Here is a 13,162-nt window from a genome sequence, read left to right as displayed (position 1 = left end):
CGTACCGTCCTGCTTACAAATGCTTTGGGTAATGAGCTCCGCTAACCCGGAAGTAGGTGCTCCTGGTAGCAAACTTTGCCCTGGGATACGAGTGGAAGTCGCACACCGGCGGCAGTGGGACACCCCATTAGCGAAAGCACGCCTCAGGTTAAGAATGGTTTTGGGTTAAGAACAGACCTCTGGAACGAATCAAGATCATAACCAGAGGTACCACTGTGTATGGGTAGGGAGCCTATATTTGCCTACAGTCCCTCACGCCTCATGGAATGCAAGTCTAGAATTACCGTATTGGTCTGAATATAAGCCTCACTCCCCCCCCCCCAATTCTGACCATGAAAAGTTAAAGTGCAGCTTATATTCACAACCTTATGGTATGCAGCTAGGAGCAAACAGCACCAGGAGTAAGGCAAAGCGGCGCCCGCCCCACGCATAGTCCCCCATCCTCTCCCCCAGGGCCAGGAAGGGAGAGCGCCCCCAGTATGCAGCCAGGAATGCAGCGGTTTATATTCGGGTATTTTTCCTTTTTTCTTTTCTTTCCCTCCTCCAATTTTAAAGGTGCGGCTTATATTCGAGACAATATGGTATCCTCTGGCATTCCTGAATGGCCTTTGAATCTATCTGCCATTGGAGGGAGAAAAGGCCCTATGTGCACTTGGCCTCTACAATTTTCGGCTTAATGTGCATCCATGTCTACATGGGAATTTTGTGCCAATTAGAACAGGTACAGTGGGAAGTTCTCCTGACACTTGCCTCCTCAACTGGCGTGAGTTTCGGGGTGGGGCACGGCGAAAGATAAGAGGAGCAAATGGATGGGAACAGTTGCCAATGCCTTGTCTTCTACAGTATTGAGAAATGACAAGATCTCCTTCCTAGTGGGCAAAGTGAGAGGGGGCACCTCCACAGGCGAGTCCCTTCAGCTCATTATCCTGTGGAAGGCCCTGGGAGAAGAAACTGGCATCCCAGGAGCTGCTGGGGGGTTCCATGTTCTCCCTCCAAAAAGGACGCACATTCCCCTAGTTACCATCCCTCATCCCATCGTCATCCCTTCCCTCTCTGGACTGAATGGTACACTGGAAGCTCATCAAGGCTTAGGTTTGTCAGAACATTAGAAACTACTATAAACTGCCTGCTCCCAGGGTTTCCTACCCTTCTGTGAGGCAGCTGCCTCAGGTGACAAATTCTGAGGGGCAGAAAGAGGCCCAAAAGGCCTGCCATGTTTTCTGCCCTGCACTCCCTATGCTATTCTGCTGCCCTGGTGTGCAGTGGAGGACTCTGCCCCATCACCAGTGCTGAAAATTCAGTTACCAGCCTAATCAGATTTTGCGCACAAAATCGGGAAATGCACCATCATGTCCTTTGCCTCAGCTAGCGAAATGGCTTGCGCTGCTCCTGATATCTACCCAAGTATCATCCTGCATATAACATTAAACAACCATTTAATATGCACATTCCAAAATGTCCTTGTATGCAATGAATTCCTGCAGGCAGCTGAAAAAGATGACGGCTTTTCTGTGCTGGTGCCGAGAGACAATGACATTATGTTCCCAGAAGTTTACCTTGACCTCTTCCCTCCCACTTTTTCACAGGCAAGTCAAGCCACATTTTTTCAGAGCACTTTCAAATCTTTCTTTAGTCTGGTTTCCAAACATATCTACTGCTATTTTTAATGTCTGGTGTGTTGTGTTGTTAATCTTTTTTTTCTTTTTTTTACGCTTAATGTTGGCTTGAGGAGAGATTGTCCTTTACAGGGCTACTGTTAAACTCCATATATAAACTGACTGGGCATTCCGTTGTGGACAATATGTTCTCAGGCCAGTTAGAAGCAAAGACTGATTCCTGCATATTCTCCAGCAAGGGCAATGCACAATTTTGTCGCATCACCCTTTGTCAACCTCTGGGGGTAACATGCCAGTGGCGGGTTATGGACAAAAGTGGATATGACCACCTTATACTGTCACACATGCACTCACACAAACAGTTCCCCCCCCCTTCCCTAGTCAAAATCAATGCAGTCTTAGGAGAAGGGAGAGATTTGCTTCAGAGATCAGGGCAGGCCTGTCTATACTCACTCTATAGGACAGGGATGGGAATGTCCAATTCCCAATTTGGCAAATGGGCAAGAGTTACATTCTGCCGCAAGTCAGACACTACAATGAAAGTAATCCAAAATGGTTGCACCTGCTTTGGGAAGTCGTTTGCTCTTAACAAATTGTAGTATGATTGCAAGAACAACATGTTTGTGTATGTATACACATGCACACTTGTACACATTATCTGGCTGTGTTCCTGGGATGCCCAAGTGCATTTCCTCACCAACTCCTTAGGATTCCTGCTGCAGACTGAGAGGAAATTGAGGAAAGAACTCGATACGATGACACACAAAAGCAGGCATTGTTGAGTCAACCCCTTTCATCCTATTAAGGCCTGATTACTGTTCAAAATTTCCTAGAAGGTGGTTGCGGAAACCCGTGCTCCATTAGGAATCCTTAGGGAGCCCTATACTTTGTGTTTTGGCACCCCTGCTTTAAGGATGTGAAACTACCACCCCATCCTTTGTAACAATTTCAGGATATGTGTGATATTTTAGAGAGTATTATTAGCTTTATTCAAGGCCAGCAGTGAGACAGGTCTCGGACATTATCAACTCAAAATGCAGCATTATACCAATTAAGCACCCTATCTTAGGTCACATTTTTACCACAAGATGCAACAGTCAAACAGCTTGCCATGTTTCCCTTCAAGCATTAACAGTAAAAAGAACAGCAAAAGCTACCTTTAAACATCCAGACAAAACCCAGGTAAAATGGAATATGTTAAAGAGGTGATTCTCAATACAAAAAGCATGTGGGAATATGCAGGGTTCTCAAGCACTAAGGCAAAATGCTCAGCTAAAACTATGTGGAGCAGTGTTCTTAAGAGCTGCCTGGAAATAAATCCAAATGAGACACAGAGTTTGAAAGACATTATAGGGCATTTCAGCAGAAATCAACAAAAGAATTAAAAGCCCAAACCAAAGGCAAGACCTATGGTCTAATGTGGCAGAGAGTCCTAACCTTTATATATTTGCTCAGGCACAGAATCAGTGGACCTGCCTCCTGCACCAACATGACAATGGCATGTACTACAGTAAAAATGCACTGCACTAATACAAAATGCTAAAAAGTTGGTGGGGTGGAGGTGTTTATTCAAGCTCCGTGCTGGTGCCCTTTGCTTCTCACCCTCGTTCTGCTCCCGAGCTTACACTAGTGAAAAGTCTCTCTAGAGAGGGTAAAATCTTGTAAAACACTTCACCTTGCCAAGCAATGCCATGCCAGGGAAAAACTGCACCAGTAAATTTTCTTTCTCAGATCTGGGTGGTGGCATTGCATAACATGTAGGCTTCTAAAGAGATGCTAAACAGATACTACAGATACTAAACAGATTGGCCAACACGTCTATGAATTAAGACACCCACTCATCTGATAACTACTTCCTCCAAATGTGGTTTCTAAACCTTCCCCACAGCTTGGATGAGGAACACCTAATGAAAGCTCTATCAAAGCCTTCTCCCAGATTGAAACTAGTAGAGCTGCTTTGATGTATTTCTGGGGGGGGGGGAGGGCATCTTCACCTAAAGAATTTAAGGCATGTAATATAAAACTACCTTTTAACAGCAAGTTGGATCTCTGAGAAATAAAACTGCCCCAGTGGGGTTTCTTGGTCTTGACTGCAGTTCTTATGCGATCACAGCTTTCTCTCTCGTAGCCTTTTGTACGTCAATAAAAGCTTGCACCATGCCCAAGAGTTTGGTGCCACGGTTATTAACTAAAGTGCTTTGCAATGCATGCAGGTTGTTAAGAGAGCACCAAGAAAACGTAAGAGCAAAACCTGCTGGTAGACCATTATAAATCAGAGGGGTGGTGGCAGAGTTTGTGGAGAAAGATTGCAAGATGCTCAGGATGCAATGCTGACCATATCTACTTGTGGATAAACCCTGTTGAAACTCTGGGTGGGAAGGTGGGTGAGGAACAGAAGAGGTTTATTTCTCAATAAAGGGGAAGAAATGTTAGCCAAGCCACCTGCTAAAACTGGATGCCCAACAAGGATAATCTGCACTGCTGCACATTATTTTTTAATAGTATTTATTATTATTATTATTATTATTATTATTATTATTATTATTATTATTATGAAGCACTGAAAGTACTAATGAAGTAGCATTAGCCCTATTGGTCTATGGTGCAAATGAAAATGCCACCTTGCCTCCCAGTCACAGCTACACCCTGGACATAGTGCAGCTGCATGTAGAGGTCAGTGCTCACAGACCTGCTTAATCTGCAATCCTTACTTGTAAAAGGGTGGCAGGGGAGAGGAGAAAGAGGCTCATAAATGAAGGGGACTATCCATACAATCACAGAGGACAATCCAGCCATGGATGCAGGCAAAACCAGGGAGCAACAGACAGGCACAGGTTGGGCCCAGAGGAAGATGCTTCACCACACTTCTATACAGCTCAGTTTATGAATAAGGCTACTGTCAGACCAGAGAAGCAGAGACTACAGTATAGGTTGTTCTGTGCTACAAACAAGAAACTTGCTCTGTTTGTCACCCGTATTTTAAACTGGTCCTATGCAGATATCTTGTGAGTGTTGGCCTTTTGGTCCTGACCATTAAGAACTGGCTTTATTTCCTTGATCTAAAAAGAAAGGCTCCATCCCCCATTGTCACAAGCTAGTTTCATCGCTTTGCCCACAGCTGCAAAACCTTCAGGGGAGACGTCTGAAAGAAATTTCTCTTTCAATTTCTCCAAGTGAAAGAGATTGCCATACTTTTGAACGCACAAAAAATATTTAGGAATACATCCATCCCTCTAGCTGAAAAATATACCCCAAAGCTAGAATGTGTTGAAACCTTCTCTTCCGGCTGAATCCTTCACCAGCTTTTCTTCCGGGGGTTGTAGGCCAACAAATAGTAGAGAGATCCCATTCCAAAGAGAAATGTTTGAAGCAACCACCTATGCTGAGTTGAAGGGTCTGTGATGCCTTTCAACCTGCAATGAAGAGACAGGCAGATAAAGCCTGACATTTCTGCATGTATTATTTAAAATCCAAGTTAAGTAGATAGATGTCTATTTTGCCTTCAGCTGCTTGGAGGATGGGGGGAATCTGAAGGTGGGCTGTCATCCACACCCCTGCTCCCTCACCAGAAACCTTCAGGGAACTTTCCAGGCTGGCATGTGATACAGCAATGAAGGAAAGATCTCAGCAATGCACTCACTAGTTCCAGGTAACCTCCAAACAGGGTTTTGAATCAAAGTGCATATATTTGGGATTTAGAACTTGCAGAACCATCATGTTGTTACTCCTCTGCTGGCACTCACACAGACCAGCCTACTTACACAGTCACTGGTTCCTTCTTGTGCTTTTATGTTTTTTTTTACAGTGGAACCTCGGTTTACGAACACAATTGGTTCCAGAAGTCTGTTCATAAACCGAAGTGTTCATAAACCGAAGCGAACTTTCCCACTGAAAGTAATGGGAAGTTGATTAATCCGTTCTAGACGGGGGAAAAACACCCCCTAGAACGGATTAACTGCTTCGCTCCGATGCCTTTGCGGAGGCTGGGGGCCTCCGCAAAGGCATCGTAGCTAAGCCCCAGCCTCCGGAAGGCATCGGAGCCGGGACTTCGCTCCGATGCCTTTGCGGAGGCCAGTGTCGCGAAAGCGGTCCCCGGCCTCCGCAAAGGCATCGGAGCGAAGTCCCGGCTCTGATGCCTTCCGGAGGCCGGGGAGCGTTTCCGCGACTGGGCTGTGCAGCCGCGAAAGCGGTCCCCGGCCTCCGCAAAGGCATCAGAGCGAAGTCCCGGCTCCGATACCTTCCGGAGGCCGGGGACCACTTTCGCGGCTGCACAGCCCAGTCACGGAAACGCTCCCTGGCCTCCGGAAGGCATTGGAGCGAAGTCCCAGCTCCGATGCCTTCCGGAGGCTGGGGCATCGCGCCGATGCCTTTGCTGTGAAGAGCCGAGTCGTGCCGCGGTGCTTGCTGTACACCCGCTTCTTCTGCCGGATCGGCTGCAAGGGGATGTTGTCGGTGGCACGGCCCCGACAACATCCCCTTGCAGCCGGTCCGGCAGAAGAAGCGGATTGACAGCAAGCACCGCGGCGCGCCTTTGCTGTGAGGAGCCGAGTCGTGCCGCGGTGCTTGCTGTACACCCGCTTCTTCTGCCGGATCGGCTGCAAGGGGATGTTGTCGGTGGCACGGCCCCGACAACATCCCCTTGCAGCCGGTCCGTCAGAAGAAGCGGATTGACAGCAAGCACTGCGGTGCGCCTTTGCTGTGAGGAGCCGAGTCGTGCCGCGGTGCTTGCTGTACACCCGCTTCTTCTGCCGGATCGGCTGCAAGGGGATGTTGTCGGTGGCACGGCCCCGACAACATCCCCTTGCAGCCGGTCCGTCAGAAGAAGCGGATTGACAGCAAGCACTGCGGTGCGCCTTTGCTGTGAGGAGCCGAGTCGTGCCGCGGTGCTTGCTGTACACCCGCTTCTTCTGCCGGATCGGCTGCAAGGGGATGTTGTCGGTGGCACGGCCCCGACAACATCCCCTTGCAGCCGGTCCGGCAGAAGAAGCGGATTGACAGCAAGCACCGCGCCGATGCCTTTGCTGTGAAGAGCCGAGTGGTGCCGCGGTGCTTGCTGTACACCCGCTTCTTCTGCCGGATCGGCTGCAAGGGGATGTTGTCGGTGGCACGGCCCCGACAACATCCCCTTGCAGCCGGTCCGGCAGAAGAAGCGGATTGACAGCAAGCACCGCGGCGCGCCTTTGCTGTGAGGAGCCGAGTCGTGCCGCGGTGCTTGCTGTACACCCGCTTCTTCTGCCGGATCGGCTGCAAGGGGATGTTGTCGGTGGCACGGCCCCGACAACATCCCCTTGCAGCCGGTCCGTCAGAAGAAGCGGATTGACAGCAAGCACTGCGGTGCGCCTTTGCTGTGAGGAGCCGAGTCGTGCCGCGGTGCTTGCTGTACACCCGCTTCTTCTGCCGGATCGGCTGCAAGGGGATGTTGTCGGTGGCACGGCCCCGACAACATCCCCTTGCAGCCGGTCCGTCAGAAGAAGCGGATTGACAGCAAGCAGCCGAGGCGCGCCACGGTGCTTGCTTCCCATTCGCTTCTTCTGCCGGACCGGCTGCAAGGGGATGTTGTCGGCATTCGACAACATCCCCTTGCAGCCGATCCGGCTGCAAGGGGATGTCGGCGTTCGACAATATCCCCTTCCAGCCGATCCAGCAGATGAAGCGAATGGGAAGCAAGCACCGCGACGTGCCTCGGCTCCTCGCAGCCGACGGGCCGAGGCTTCGCCACAGCCAGCGCGCCTTCCTGGGCTCTCCTGCCCGGCTTGGGTGGTCGCCGGGGCGGCCGCCTTTCTCTTGCTGTCTTTGTGCTGTGGCTCTCTCGGCGAGGCCGGCGGCGGCTGCTGCGCCTTGGCCCTGCCTTCGTCGCCGCCGACCCCCCAGCCTGCCCGGTCGTCCTCGGCAACACCTCCGCTGCAATCAGAGTGCGGAGGGGCTGGGCTGCGCCTGGCGAGGCTGGTACAGTAGTCCGAAGGGAGATCCTCCCCGCCGGCGCTCTTCCTCGGCCGCTGCGGCCATGACGGACAATATCAGAAGAAGCGGGTGGGCAGCAAGCAGCATGGCGGGTAAGGCAGCGCCGGGCCCGGCTCCCCTTGGCGCGCCTCGGCTCCTTGCAGCCAGCGCGCCTTCCTGGGCTCTCCTGCCCGGCTTGGATGGACACCCGGGGAAGCCTCCTTTCTCTCCCTGTCTCAGAAACCTTGGAAACCTCGGGTTACTTACTTCCGGGTTAGGATGGTTCGTAAACCGAAAGTTCGTAACCCGAGGTGTTCGTAAACCGAGGTTCCACTGTATTTTGCTTACTTCGTTTATGCATCCCGAAGCAATTAACAATACAAAATCATCAACAATACAGGCATATATAAACACAATGCAGATAAGGGCCGGGATAAAATTATGATTAAAAAGGCTTCTTAGAAGAGGAAGGTCTTTAAGAGGTGCCTAAAAGACAATAGACACAATTCCTGCATTATACGGAGCAGGTCTCCTGATGAGATGGTATCTGCAAGAGGCCTTCTACTGCAGAATGCAACCATAAGTTGTATATATAAGGTGCAAGACAGCACTGGTTTCGTTTTAAAAAGCAAATTCAACGACAGCTCCGAAGTCGGTCCTTGGCAGAATTTACTTTAGGCCCAATTCTTGCAAATGGGATGTGAAGATTATTAAAACCTGTATGTCACTTCTATACCACTTCAGGCAGCGAGAGGGAGTGCTCATGCATTTCCCACAGCACCCCATATCCGTACCCAAGAAACCAGCTCACAAGCCCAGATGCAGCTCTGCTGTTTAGGAGAAGGTGGAGGGAGGCGGAGGTAGAAGAGAGACCCAAAATAAAATAAAAATAGCTTACTTGCATAGCTTGAGGGCATATAATGCTTCCCCGATGTGGACTAGCCAGGCCACGAAATATCTGAAAGGAAGGATAATATGGTAACACCTTTTGTAACTGGCATAAATTAAAGCAAGATAATCACCAGCTAATTAAGAAGGGACACAAACCTGTTATTTCTCACGCAAGCCCTTGTGAAATGGACAGAAGGTGTTCCCGGAAGCAACACAAATATGCTTTGTGCAATGCCTGTTCATTTCGGTAAGCATGGCTTGTGCAAGAGAAACACACAGCAAGCTCTGCCTTAGGAGCTATCTGCCACTGCCTCTGAAGGGTGCCAAAGATCAGCCTGCCTTATTGTATGGCTCCCTCTGTACTACTTGCATGCTGAATAAAGTTCAGGTGCAGGAATGGGGTTTTCAAAAAGCAGGCAAACATTTTGTCCTGCCCTTTATATTAATGTGCATATTTCTAATAACAGAAGTTATGCATAGCCTAAACAGGACCAGAAACACTACACAGTCGTAGTGGAGTAAGGCATGTATGGAGCTGCTCTTTAACCCAGGTAACAAAAGTGCTCAGGGGAGATAATTATGGGCTGGAAAACTACTAGAGGAAGAGGTTAGACAGCCTGTCCCAATCCACCCTTCAGACATGTGTGGGACTGGTTTCTACAAGTTAAAAGGAAGGAAAAATAAAGAATGAGGCCCTGGGTCCATTGTTAGAAATTCTACAATTCTATGACTCTATAATCTCACCACTGAGCCTAGGGCTTGCTGACCAGAAGGTCGGCGGTTCGAATCCCTGTGACGGGGTGAGCACCCGTTGCTTGGTCCCAGCTCCTGCCAACCTAGCAATTCGAAAGCATATCAAAATGCAAGTAGATAAATAGGAACCGCTACAGCGGGAAGGTAAACGGTGTTTCCATGTGCTGCTCTGGTTTGCCAGACACGGCTTTGTCATGCTGGCCACATGACCTGGAAGCTGTACGCCGGCTCCCTCGGCCAATAATGCGAGATGAGCGCGCAACCCCAGAGTCGGTCACGACTGGACCTAATGGTCAGGGGTCCCTTTATAATCTCAAATACATTGCTTGACTCTTACTTGTCCCTCCCAATATGCAAGGAGAAACACATACATATGGCTGCATATTATATTTCACCACCCACCCATCTGGGAATGGTGGTACAGGCCTCGGGATCCAACAAACTTGTTGGGTGAGCAGTAGCAGTGTGAATAAGAAGAAGATGAGAATTCAGCTTACCCCGTATTTAAAAGAGTTTTATGGTTCTCCACCAAATATTTAGTGAAGGTGCCTAATGGTCCCAGATAGCCGTAGGGGATTGTTGAGGGTGACAAGACTGTCCACTGAGGTGTGCAGGGGGGGGGAGAGAAAAAGAGAAAGATATACATTTAAGTAAGCATACAGTAGATATTTGCTTTATTTACGTCAGCTATACCACTTAATATTCCAAATTCCTAAGTGGCATATAAACATGTCAACATAACCCATCATCCGGCAACATCAGAATTCACAACATTTGTTTTTATCCCCCAGTATCCATATGTAATATATGAAATTCGGGGACATCAATACAATGTGGCACAACCCAGAAATTAGCAGCCATTTGACAATGCAGGGTGTGGAGGACACTGAAACACTGAACTTAGGCAAGAGAGACCGCAGCTGATAAGATCTTGGTCTAGATCCCCCTAAAAAAAAAATCACAATTATCATATAATGTACTTCCAGAATAAACCTCACCAGTACAGTGTGTGCTATGCATTAAAGCTAAGAGTGCACTACGACAGAAAACATAGAAAACATACCAGTACATTTATACAGTCATACTTCGGTTTAAATACGCTTCGGTTTGAGTACTTTCAGTTTAAGTACTCCGCTGGCCCGTCTGGAATGGATTAATCCACTTTCCAATACTTTCAATGGGAAAGTTCGCTTCAGGTTAAGTACGCTTCAGGTTAAGTACAGATTTCCGGAACCAATTGTGTACTTAAACCGATGTACCACTGTACTGGACTCCAGTCAGGGATTCAGCTCCCAAAAACCCTTGAGTGGGGAGAGACAGAAACAAGAAAAATGGCCTCTATAGCGATTCAGAGCAGCAGAAAACACAACTCAAGATTCTGGGTACAGGTAGGTAGCCGTGTTGGTCTGACGTAGTTGAAACAAAATAAAAAAATTCCTTCCAGCAGCACCTTAAAGACCAACTAAGTTTTTATTTTGGTATGAGCTTTCATGTGCATGCACACGAAAGCTCATACCAAAATAAAAATTTAGTTGGTCTTTAAGGTGCTGCTGGAAGGAATTTTTTTTATTTTGTTTCAAGATTCTGGGGTGCATTTAGTTTTTGTTTTTCAGCTCATTCATTTCAGTGGAAGAGTTTCAACACCTGCTTTAGGCATCTATCTACCCTGTGCCCAGTTGCAGTGGAGTAAAGTGCCCACTGAACTCAATGGGACGCCCTTCTGAATACTGTAAATTCTCCCCGTGAAATAAATTTGACTTTTTTTAAAAAAAACACGCTTGATTTTGGCGGGCTCTTCCCTAACATCTTCAAAGCTACGGTACGTACATAGGGATCCCCTCCAGGGGTCCCCTCCAAGCCTTCCCATCTCTAGCTCCCACGGCAAAAGAGACATACTGTAACTCAGCCCGTGGAGCACGAGGACTTTAACATCCAGTTCGCGGGTTAAAGTCTCGTCAGGCGAAATGTTCCGGGTTGGACTATGATCCCCCCCCCGAGGGTGCCCTTTGGATCCGTGGCGCCCCGCGCTCTCCCGCACCGGGTGCCCCGGGAGCCTCCAGGGAGGCTGCGCTCACCCCGTAGTAGATCATGCCGGCCAGGATCGCCACCATCCAGAACGGCTTGGTGCGTCGGAAGTAATCGGCGCGGTGCCCTGCCTGGGAGTCCATCGAGCCCGCTACTCTCCTCATCTCTTCGGCGACCGAGGCTGTTCCTGCCGGCTCTTGTGAGCGGAGGGGCGTGGCGACAGCGCTGTATTTGCATACGCCGCCTGCGTCACAAAGAGGGAATTGTTGTTACGCTCAGAGCAGGCGCGGGAAGGAGGAGGGGAGGAGGGGGGTTGGATTAGGAGGGATCGGCGGGACGCTCTGCTGCAGGATCAGCGCTGCTACCTGCTGCTACCGCTTTCCTCCTCTCGCGTATCTCCGGCAACCGCTTGGGCCGTAAAGTAAAGTGCGAGTCTTTGTGGCAAACTGCTGGCGGCAATTCGTACAATTGGAGAGTTGGAAGGGGGTCCCGCAAGGGTGGGTCATCTAGTCCAACCCCGCCTGCAGTGCAGGAATCCCACCGAAAGCCATCCCTGGGTCATAGCTGTCAAGTCCCCCCCCCCTTTTAAGGGAAATTCCCCTATGCTGAATAGGCTTCCTCACGAGAAAAGGGAAAACTTGACAGCTGTGCCCTGGGTGGGCTCGGACCCACGACCCTGAGATTAAGAGTCCCATGCGCTACCAGCTGAGCTGCCCGTGGTGGTGCAGTACTGCCATGCACACCTCATTCATACAATATCACCACCCACTCATTCCCCTTCTGGAGTTTGCACACTCACTGAGTCCCCATCCATAATGTGCTTATTCCCTGTTCTTTCCTTTTCCAGTGCCCAGTGCTTGACCCCCCTCTTGCTTCCTTCTCTTCTTTAATAAAACAAAAACTGTGCCAGGTTTCGTGTGACAAAAAGGTTGGTTTTGCTGGACAGGTGGGATCAACAAGTGTTTCTCTTTTTTTCCTGCCAGCAAATGGTTAATGAATGGTAGCCTCTGATTGGTCGTGGTTCCAGGAGGGGGAGTTTAAAAGGAGAGGTTTTGGAGGGGGAGTTAGTTTGAGAGGGTTGGTTGAAGTGGGTTGGGATTGTGGTTGGAGAGATTGGGAGATAGGTAGGGAAACAGGTTGAGGTATAAAGAAGTGAATGGGAGAAAGAGTTGGTTCTGGAAAAACAACTTCCACTCTGAGCATATTTTGAAGGACAGAGTGTGGTGTCCTGTAGGAGGAATAGACGAGAATTTTACTGGGAGGCAGAGGTTGAGCCAGGAGAAGTAGGAGCAGGAAAGGAACAGCCTATTTGGGACTCAAATCTAGTCTGGAGGGGAGAGATTCTTCTAAGGAAAAGGAGAAACTCCCAAACCCAGTGAAGGGAGGGGGTGTTGGGAATCTTTGGTTTACTTAAAAACGGACCTCCGGAACAAATTAAGTTGTAACCAGAGGTACCACTGTATTTCATAAAGTACCTCAGGAGCAGGCTTGTTAAAGGGGGTGGATAACTGAAAGAAAGTATCACCAGAAAAAGGAACCAAACCTATAATGCAAGAACAACTGAGGACAAATTAAAAGTGAAATCGCACGATATTCCTGAAGTAACCTAAGTTGAATCCATTTGTGTTATATGCAATCTTGCCTTTAATAAATCTTTATTGTTCATTTAAAGAAAACCTGTCTGAGACTCCAACTTACCAGTTATCCCCTCACAAATGTTCCCCCGCAGGATACTCTGGGCTAGAATATTAAGAGGAAAGGAAAAAAACTTTTGAGTAAAGGATTGTTCAGTGAGGTGGGGCAGGCCCAACACCATGGGAGGAAAAATGCGTCACATTTTGTCCTCAGCATTTCTAGCACACGAAAGGGGTTAAAAGTGCTGGCTTCCTGCATGTCACGTTTTCCAGAGAAGCCAGAAAAAGGGCTGCAGTGATGGA

The 13,162-nt window shown here is 48.9% G+C and overlaps 1 protein-coding gene across 1 annotated transcript; it reads right to left on the bottom strand.

Moving 5' to 3' along the window:
• Positions 1–206: 206 nt before the first annotated feature.
• TMEM254 (transmembrane protein 254) lies at positions 207–12,956 on the bottom strand. The gene is made up of 5 exons (XM_060275003.1): positions 12,924–12,956; positions 11,276–11,469; positions 9,698–9,801; positions 8,455–8,514; positions 207–5,029 (listed from the first exon to the last, which is right to left on the bottom strand). Exons 2-5 carry the CDS (start codon positions 11,387–11,389, stop codon positions 4,912–4,914), a joined length of 396 nt encoding a protein of 131 aa, XP_060130986.1. The 5' UTR covers positions 11,390–11,469; positions 12,924–12,956; the 3' UTR covers positions 207–4,911.
• Positions 12,957–13,162: the final 206 nt, after the last annotated feature.

Source organism: Zootoca vivipara, chromosome 5, assembly GCF_963506605.1.
Source record: "Zootoca vivipara chromosome 5, rZooViv1.1, whole genome shotgun sequence".
Lineage (NCBI taxonomy): Eukaryota > Metazoa > Chordata > Lepidosauria > Squamata > Lacertidae > Zootoca > Zootoca vivipara.
This window is presented reverse-complemented; position numbering and strand designations above follow the sequence as displayed.